This window comes from Stigmatopora argus, chromosome 1, assembly GCF_051989625.1.
Source record: "Stigmatopora argus isolate UIUO_Sarg chromosome 1, RoL_Sarg_1.0, whole genome shotgun sequence".
Taxonomy (NCBI): domain Eukaryota; kingdom Metazoa; phylum Chordata; class Actinopteri; order Syngnathiformes; family Syngnathidae; genus Stigmatopora; species Stigmatopora argus.
Window position 1 is genome coordinate 9,670,147 of NC_135387.1, and position 10,498 is coordinate 9,680,644.

The 10,498-nt window shown below is 44.0% G+C and overlaps 1 protein-coding gene across 1 annotated transcript in view; it reads right to left on the bottom strand.

The window, feature by feature from the left end:
• Window positions 1-9,905, bottom strand: part of LOC144083376 (Krueppel-like factor 7) — a 29,431-nt gene extending 19,526 nt beyond the window's left edge. The window contains exon 1 of the mRNA XM_077611180.1: window positions 9,593-9,905. Within this exon, the coding sequence (XP_077467306.1) occupies window positions 9,593-9,694 (102 nt within the window). The 5' untranslated portion in view covers window positions 9,695-9,905. The remainder of the gene's footprint in view (window positions 1-9,592) is intronic.
• Window positions 9,906-10,498: the final 593 nt, after the last annotated feature.

Here is a 10,498-nt window from a genome sequence, read left to right on the forward strand (position 1 = left end):
GGAGGAGCCTCCCCCGTGTTAGTATAACATATTAGTAAATACACAAAGTGTATGCTTGATTGTGTGTATTTGTTTGGAATTGGTGCCATAAAGGCATGTTGCTTTGGTCTAAAACAACGAACGTGAGCTTAAAAAAATTGTAAAGGAGCAGATTAAAGTCTTGCCAGTTTATTATCAAGGCCCATTGCACAAACTTCCATACTTGCATTTATTAATTTTCAACACTGGTTATCGTGGTCAGTGCTGACTTTGGGTTAATGGCGGACTACACCCTAAACTGGTTGCCACTTCGTCGTGGGGCACACACTGAGACAGAGACCCAATTGCACTAACAATCACAACGACACTGAACGGGAATCGATCCCCTGCTGCCCACACCAAAGTTAAGCGCATGAACCACTAAAGCATCAGGTGGCTTACCTTCCAAATAGCTGGACTCAATTAAATTGGACCACTGTGGAAAATAAATACAGTACACAATGCACAGCAGGCAACTGTACGCCCACTGGATGCTAATGGCGAAACTGCCATACATGTTCTTATTGGGAAATATTTAAAGGTATGTTATTTTTTATTGAACAACAAACACCATGGTGCCTTGGGAAGTCAAAAATCACTAACATCACGATGTTGCAATAGTTCCTTAGTCTTCTCATTGGGTCAGCCAGGAAAGGAATGGAAAATAAACCGGGATCACTGTGCATGAACATGTCAATCTTGCTGTTGTTGGTAACATTGGTTAGTGCAGTCACCTGCCAAAATTTAATAATCTTTTCAAAATTAGATATCATAATAAAGTATATTATAATATTGAAATGAATACTGATGTGGATATACATGAAGATTTATGGAATGCAATACACTGCAATTCAATGGTGTTGGTTGAATCACTCTGTGTGGCAGGCCTATAGTTTAAACACACACTGCACTGCTCAACATTATGCAAGAAGAACAAAGGGGAAACATGTTCAATGTCATGTTGATAAATGGCTCTTCCCACAGGTCTCATTAAATCATTGGAGACCACTTCCCTTCCCAGGCCCGTTGCAAACACGGCGTCATTCTACGTTGACACTTATACGACCATTTTTTTCAGCGCATCAAGGCTAAATGTCAGAATAAAATAACATCACATCACAGTTACGACAATCCCAATTTCAGGTTGGATCCATCCATTCTTACATTGGCCGTATCTCATTTAAACTCTTCAGGCCTAGAGGAGCTCGGAAAAGAAACCACAATTTCATTTGAAAGCCCTTTTTTTAAAATTCAAGTTATTTCATAAGGTAAAATTCTTCTCTAACCTTCAAACGAGTACGAAAAGTGATGAATAGAAACATTAGCAATTGGAGGAAAATGCACCAGTTGGAATGGAGCTATGGAGCAGGTAAAAATACGCGTGATTTGCAAGCGGAACTCCCATGTAAAGGGCACACAAAGTGGCTTACGTAACATTGCAAGCTCCTGCTCTGCTTCCATGGTGCAACCTTGGGCCAGGATGGGATCTCATCTAAAAAGAATTTAAAAGCATATGCATCCCCCAAGAGTCAAGCTTCGCCCTACTTTATAAACAAGTGGCTTTACGGCATGTCCTTGGTGGCGTCAGCCGCGCAGGCTAAAGGCCATGATTGATGACAGGCTTTAGATGACAACAAGCAATGGTGTTTACTCAGTCAAATTGCCCTTGTCTCTCTTTGCCTTGCATCTCTTTCTTCTTCGTGACTCCAGCGGGAGAAGGTCTTCGTGGCTGGGTCTCTCGCGCTCCCTTGGGGTGGGATTAGTTTTCCGTAAAGGCACAAGCAAACAGGCAGAGTCCTTCCTGCTGGCACTGCTTATCAAGGCTGCCTAGCAACAGGTAGGCAGTGAGATTGGAAGAAGCGCCTTGCCAGGAATGGCCATAAAATGCCTGAACATCCTGTTCATGTCTGCAGTTAAGGACAAAGTGTGACGAGGAGAAAGGGAAGAGGATCGTTTTATTTTCAAACATTTTCACGATCGTTTAGGGTTGTTTGATTTTAAAACATTTTTATAAAGGAATTTAATCACCTCTGTCGGAGCACAACAGCTGCGACTTGTCACCCTATTGAACACATGTTCTCATTAATCATACACACCTACAAATCCGCGAAGCCTCTGAAGTTTCGGAATACAACTGATGCTGTTTCCTCCAGATGCTAATTTCATTACAAATTTAGATCATGTAACACAATGGAGCATTCCGAATTTAGTTTGCTGCAGTTTTGTCCATAAAAACAGGATGAATAAAGTGAGTGAACTATTTGTCTCTTGTTTATCATGGAACGTTTAGATGAAGACGTAGTGGTCATTTTTAAAAACATGGATTGAGTCCTCAAGTACAAACTAATTTTGACTTTTTTCTAATCATATCTTATATACATACTTGCTACTTAGAAGCCTGCTATGTATTAATATTTGGTGATATCTCAGCAAGTTAAGTTAAGTTAAGTTACTGTGACAATGAAATGTCCCGAATACGGGATGAACAAAGTTATCTAATCTAAATTAGACCATGTTAGATTTGTTTAAGACTACCTTTGTTCATATGCGTAGAATTGTCTTAAATCTTCTCGAGTTTAAATACTTGAAAACTAAGTTTCAGAAGTTGGTAGCTAGCACTTTGAATTTATAAGCCATGTTAATGTCTGGGCTCTCTGCATGCCAGGTACTAATTCACTTGTGTTTATTCAATATTCAAACAGTTTACAAATGCTCACTCTTTCTCAAAGCGTATTATTCAAACCTTACTCTACTTTAAGTTCCAAGAGATATTCACAACCTCACCATTCTAATTTCTACACCTGTGACAAGCCGAGCAGCCAAGCCTGTCTATTTAGTGCAGGGGTCTCGAACTCAAATTACCTGGGGGCCGCTAGAGGCCGAGTCTGGGTGAGACTGGGCCGCATCAGGATTTCCACAAGAAAAGCACTGATAAAACATTCCAACGTTATCAAATATCTTTATTTTTTAACAAAAAATAATGAATTAAATAAATTAACTTAAAGATGAATAAAAAATAAATCAATCAGTAATACAAAACCAAATAATACTAATGAGCATACAGTAGATATACACTGGCTGGCTAAGTAGAGAAAATGAATTATTTTTATTCCGTTTCAAATGTCTGTATTAACAGCTCTTTAACCTTTAACTTTCTGAACTTGAATGGAACATTGAACATGAAATATTCTGAACACGGCTTCTCTTGCCTACTCCTTGCTGCTAGAGACCTGGCAGCGCTTCTTCTCACATAGTCACATTTGGCTTGAGGGAGGAAGCAGTGGAGACCCTCAGTAGAGCTTGAAGATGCTCATCAGTAAGTCTGGACCTGTACTTGGACTTATTGAAGTTCAAGGTGGAGAAGAGCTTCTCACACAAGTATGTGCTCCCAAAAAGGCACATGGTCCGCTTGAACCTTCGGGAAAGTTCAGGGAAGCTGGGGGTCAACTCTCTCAAAAATTGCCCAAGCTTGTCTGCTTCTCCACTCACCTCCCTGAACTTGGCTTTGAGTGCAGAGTTGCACTGCAGGTCAATGAGCTCCATTTGAAGCTCAGGAGGGGCATCTTGCATATCAAAGGAGAAGGGGTCCGCAAAAATTTGAAATGTGGCTTTGTGTGTCTTGAAGTCTGCAAATCTGTGATCAAATTCCTCCTGTAGCTTCGAAATGGCCTCAACATACTTCTCACCACTGAATGGTGTGCCTGCATCCACGAGAGCCTTGCATGCTGGGAAATGGCAAAGGTTTGTCTGAGAGAGCTGGGCTTTCCATAACACAAGTTTAGTGCAGAATGCTCTCACGTTGTCATAGGCAGCACTGACAAGTTGCCCCTGGCCTTGTAGCTTCTTGTTCACTACATTAAGCTCATGTGTGATATCAACAAGAAAAGCCAAGTCCATGAGCCATTTGGGATCACTTAGCACAGGATCAATCAACTCACAAACGGTGTAGCTAGCTTTGACTGCTGCATTACTGTCTTTGGTAGCCTTCTTGAAGAGATCCTGTTGCCTCAGAAGACGTGTTTTAAGACTGGCAACCTGGTTGGCTCTCTCATCTCCCTGGTATTTTTCGTACTCCTCAGCATGTCTCGTAGTACAATTACGTTTCAAATTGTATTCCTTGTGCACCGCAACTTTTTCAGTGTAAATGAGACACGTCAGGGTGCCCCTGTGTTCAACAAAGAAATATTGCACTCCCCACTTTTCTTGAAACTGTCTGTGCTCATCACCGACCTTTCTCTTCACGGCAGGCTTTGAAAGAGACATCTCTGGGGCTCTGTAATATGTTTTTCCACTTGGAATGAGTCTCGGGTTGATCTTTCACATTCAGTCGCGCGGGTTTGTGGCGCATGTGCACTTTCGCTCTCTGTTTCAATCGCGGAGATGGCTACAGACACTGACACAGGCTGGATCACGGATCATAGCGCCTCATTCAGTTCTATGCTGAGAGCAGCGGAGGAGTGTGCGCGCCGAGCGGAGTGATCGGCCTCACGGCTTCTCCTCCGCCCAGCTGATTGGAGGAATGAATGAGTGAGTGAGCGAGGCACTGGACAGCCCGGCCGATGTCCCGCCCTCCAGAGCCGTATACCTCACCGTGATTGGTTCATTCAGCTCCGAACCAAAGTTCCCTCTAATTTTTTGTTGGTCTGAGCAGAAAGACAACCTCCCTGAGCGCACTGAGTACCAGTGTGAGCGACATCATCGGTACTCGGATGATTCGCCTAAAGACGTTTCGCCGACGGACGTTTGACAGACGGGCAGGTCGCCGAATGGACGTTCCACCGAACGTTCATTCGGCCGAACGGAGGTTTCGCCGAAACGGGATTCGAACGCTCGCCCCGCCGGATCGTGTGTGTACAAGTTTTTCAACCTCGGCCCGCGGGCCATATACGGCCCGTTAGGATTTTTAATCCGGCCCGCCGCCGGTGATGTCCAAATTATAGTAAAAATCAATGTTCGTCTACCATCAATGGCAGTCCGGGAGTAAGCACTCTTGGGCAGGCAGATGTAGCAGAACCGAGCCGTAAAATGACAGCAATCGGGTCAAATCCATCCTAAAACAGCATTTAATGATTAAATACAAATACTGGATGATATCGCGATGGAGGCAAAAAAAACGTCTATAGACGTCCATTCGCCAAACGGCTCAAAATGCTCTCAAATTCGGTCAAATCCAGCTGAAAACAGCGTTTAATGATTAAATACAAATACTAGTATTTGTATTTAATCATTAAACTAACAAATACTAGTACGACCTGTCCGTCTGTCAAACGTCCGTCGGCGAAACGTCTTTAGGCGAATCATCCGGTCACGACATCATCATTGCTCGCTATCGGCACACCAGTATCACACCTGCCACAAGCAGGTGCATGTCAATGTTCCCTCTAATTTTTCATGTAAAACATGCTGTAAAACAAGAAAAACATGAGTGGACAGAGCTACTGCCACTGGCTGCCACTTAAACGGCGCCATCATGGGGAAAGGGGTAAAAAAAAAAAAAAAAAAAAAATTAAAAAAAAAAAAAATCGATCTTTCATATTAAGACGGGGGCCGCAAATTATCGTCCCGAGGGCCGCAGTTGGCCCGCGGGCCGCAAGTTTGAGACCCCTGATTTAGTGTAAGGTGCCACGACGAGAGATATTGGGATCAAATTATGTGAAAGTTATTGTTAACGTGTATTTGCGAAAAGACGACCAACTCTGCTGCTGGCAGTTAATCAAACCCGGGGCAACAGAGCGTTTCCTATACATAAAGATGTGCTTGTCCACAGCAGTCCCCAGCCCCTCCCGCTCCGTCTGACAGGCCAGGCAGCAGCGTGTCAAGCAAATGAATACATCCACTGCTGCACTCTCTTTCATCAATGCTTCCCAGCTTTTCATCAGCGGCCATAAAGCAGTAGAAGTCACCTATCACCGGCGATAGCCTCTCAGCTGCCTGAATGATGAGACAGACGTGGCAGGGTTCACGAAGCGCTCTCATAGTAGAATGGATGTTACTGGGTCAGGGGGTCACTTGCACATCTCATTACACAAACTTGCATGTACACAGGACCCGCAGCAACAGATAAACCTGTGCATGCCTCAATATTAACAAACACCAAGTAGCCTGTCTTGTTAACATCAGTACTGAATAGGCTTAAGAGTAATATTCCTCATTTATCCACTCATTTAAATTTGATGAACTCTTAGCTCATTTTTCAAGCGGTTTTACCCTCTTAAAAGGCAGGCTCTAAATAGATGAGCAACAATCTTGTGGCTAGTTTCCACAAAAGAAGACACTCATTGGCAAAGCCGTGTCCAATAGAGTGTATGTGACAAAAATCTTCTGACTGTGTTTCATTGTGCCCTGCGATTGGCTGGCCACCAATTCAGGATTTACCCTGCCTGATGCCCATAGTTAGCCGGGAGAGGAGTCTGGGACCCCCCGTGATCCTTATGACATTAAGTGGTTCAGAAAATGAATGAATGAGTTTTATTGCTAGAGGCAAAAATGAGTCCTATTAGAATTCTGAGTATCACAAGATATTTATAACTGTATTAGTTTGACAATAGGGCGGCACAATGACTTTATGGCTAATGCATCCGTATCACAGTCCTGAGATCGACGGGACAATGGGTTAGGGCACTAGACTTTCTCTGTGGAGTTTACATGATCTCCCCGTACCTCTCTCGGTTTTCTCTGAGCACTCCAGTTTCCTCCTACATCCCCAAAACGTGCATGGTAGGCTGACTGGACACGCAAAATTGGCCCTAGGTGAGAGTACGGGCATGGAAGATTGTTTGTCTTTTTGTGTGTGTTGAATGACAACCTATTCATGGTGTACTCCACTTATTGCGCAGTTGCAAGCAGCAACCCCATGATCCTCATGACGATAAGCGGAACAGTGAATGAATGGTTTGAGAAGGTTTTTAAATCAGGAAAATGAGGACCATACTTACTTGACAAAATTGATCACACTTGAATCATGAATATGTTTGAATACAAGTGAAATGACGACTAACATGGGACCTAACATCCCGCGTGAGTTTTTTTTTGTTTGAACGTCTCCTGTTCATTGAACAATTAATATATGTACATTTGATTGACCTCATCTTAAATTTCTGTGAACTTAATTGGGGTAGAACCAAAGGAACAAATCATACTGACTTACTTCTATAGGAGCAAAGGATGGATAAGGCAAGAAAAAGAAGTAACTGCTATCAACTTGCCATGTGTGAGAAAAACAGCTGTGTCCCACTGAGGATTACATAACATTGTAAGATGCACGGCTGGAGGCGCGCTCTCACGTATGGATTCAGACATCCTCTGAAAGTTGGGAGATGCGGCTCTTCATCTTTTAGCGACATAAAAATAGTTCCTGTGAACCGGTAGAGGTCTTTGGACCTCTTTCCACACTTTCTAGACGCTATGTATCTTCACCTTCTTCTGTCTGTCTGCAATGACTTGCCATCCTTTGGGGTTTAAGCCCACCCGACTGTGAAATGTGAAACCCTGCAGCGGTAGAGAATGTGCGTGCTCGGCAACTTCCTCCACTGCCATGCTTGCACCGGCTCCCCCACCTTGCCCAGACCGAGATGCAGAAATGTGCGTGCAAGAGAGCAAATGTATGTGAAAACTCGTTTGTGTGTGTCGAAGCCATAAGAGATATGCAAGGAACGGTATGGCGTGTACCCGGGGGCTCAATGACACACAGTCATTTGTGGTGTCTTGTTACCCACCAGGTTCAAGTGCAGGAGAGCTGTATTACGATAGCTGTGGAGAAAAATCACAGAAGATGCCAGTTTGCAAAATGCACAACAAACACTGGTAGAACTGCAGCTGGGATAACACAATTTGTAGTTGGTGTGGTGTTGTTCTTAGGTTCTATGGCATGTTTATTACCAGCTATTTGTTGCCACTCTGAATGAGCAACCACGCGGGAATTTGGATGAGAGACATAGTGTACCAGTTTGGCTTCGTTTGCAACAAATAGCCGCTTCCAATGTACCATCTGCAAACCTCCAAAACACTTTTGTCCATGTTTGCTCCCCATCTACTCATAACAGCCTGAATCACGCCTCACAGACACAAATAGGAGACACAGTCATCACTCTCATGGGACCCATTTAGGTCCGTAAACAACGACCTTCTATCTTGCTACGGGAACCCATAAGACATTGACGTTTGCATTATAAATTGTGGCTCAAACCTCGACTCACGAATTCCTGCATTTTAGTGAACTCGGTGACATCTTCATGTTGCAGCAAGAGTGCGGCATGCTGTTAAAACATGCCAACAGAGCGCTTGTCCAAGTGCAAAGCGATGGCATATTTGGTTATCGTGGTTGGACATAATTGAGGGGAAAATGAAGAAACAAATAACCAAGTACAGACAACACGCTGCTACAAGTAGGCACATTCTCAATTCTATGTGAGTACATTGTTTTTCATTCCAAAATGAATTATGTCTTTTAGGCTTTAGGCAGTCATCCCAGTCTAAGCAAACTGACATTTTCAGCCTCTTCAGATAAGAGCTCTCACAGTCTCTTGCATTTGCATTAGGTATTGATTCAGAAATGCTGGCTATGGGTGAGTGCCATTTAAAAATCCACTGACAGAGAGGGCAGAGAGATGGAAGCATGTTATGAAAAGATGCGTTGGTGGGTAACAGTGGGATGCCAATTAGACTCCTTGGCCACAACAAATGGGTCCATCGCCAGTGAACGGTTCTTAAACCCTCCCCCTCTGTAGGCATTGAGCAACAAAAAAAAGAAAAAAGAAAAAGTGGACAATTTTATCTATACATAAATACTATACATATCTGTCAAATTGAGCTTTGTCAGAATCATCACCAGAGGAAATAATGTGGGTGGTGCTGAGACTTTAAAAAGAAAACCCAAAAGACTCTAGTCTTGAAAAAAATGTGAGGATTTTTACCCCAACTGTGAATTTTATGAAACAAAACGTTTGTTTTGATCATTGATAATGTGGATTAGTCAAGCGGCTGACACATCATCTTAAATGCCAAACGGCCACGTGCTCACGTCCATAATTCTCTGAACTTGGAAAAGGAAAGTGAAATGAAAGAAAGTACAGTACAATCAGAAGAAAGCCTGCACGTATGCCTGCGAATGTCTCTGGACTATTTATTTCACCATTATATTTTAAAGATGCAAAGACAGGCATGTAAGTGTATCTATTATGGATAAGGGGAGAAGGCGGGTGAGGGTTGTTGAGGGAAATGGGGTGTGCGCGCATCTCTTCGCGTGGGGGCTTCATAACTCGGTAATGCGGATATATAATTCACGACCAATTCTGTCTCGGTGATGGGCCGCGCATCTTCATCTTCCCAAATCGCACTTGACAGCTTTATTACGCGCCGGCGTGCGTCCGCATGGCATCCAGCGCTGGGAAAAGTGTCACATTTACGGTATGAGTGATGGAAGCGAAAAATGAAGCATCTTTTTCGAATGTATCCCATACTGCTTGACTTGGAAAAGGAAGAAGAACAAGAAGAACAAGAAGAAGAAGGGGGAAAAAGTTCCCTGGGCGCACAAGCGCTCCTCTTGGAGCAGTCGCGCGGTTGTTTGGACTCTTACCTGCTGCCAGTTCTCCTCCAGCGAAGGCATGGCGGAGAAATAGCCGGTGTCGTGCACCAGTTGAAGTTCCTGAAATATACTGTGGTTCGCCAGGACGTCCATTCTGACACTCACGCTCGCAAAGGGTAGACTGATCCACGGGAAATGTGCCTCCTCTTTTTAGCCGCGTCACGCCACTATACGCGCACGCTTGTCATATTAGTCCACGAGAGGATCGATTGCTCAGAAGGACGCGATCGAGACCTGCGCGCATTACCGGACTCGGTGCGTAAAAGAGAGCGGGGGTGATGGAGGCTCCATGTGTATCCGTGTTGCCAAAATAGACACTGATAGGAAGCCAAGGGAGGGGAGGAGCCTATGTAAATGAAGGGGCGTGTCTTGAGATGTCAATCAGCATCCTCCTGTTTGTCCACGAAAGGAAAATGGGCGGTTGAGAGGCCATTACATCGGCAGTGGAGCGTGGAGAGGAGGAGCTCAGGTCTTTGGCCAAACTGGATTGGCTCCAGTGCATTGCCACTCACGGCCACTATGGGCTGGATAGGCGTGCTATTTATGGATGGGTATATTAGATTTGGATGAAGGTCTGCGAGGCTAGTCTGCAAGCAGAAGCCATGGTGAAAGCATGGAAGCCGGACAGGCTGGTATTGGTTTACAGAGTAAATATTTCATTAGTGTGAGATACAGGATGTGAGGCTTCGTATTGCACCTGCTTACAAGCAACGTCCCGTGGCGGATCTCGAGAGTCGGCTTGGAACTTTGGCAATCTAAGATGTACACAATCTGTTGACAACAAGTTATATCAGCATGTGGCCAAAGCCAAAAAAATTGCTTTTTTGTTTGTTTTTCACTACATTAAATTTTCTAAACGATGGATGATTACTGCCGTATTTGAAGCAATTTCATTTG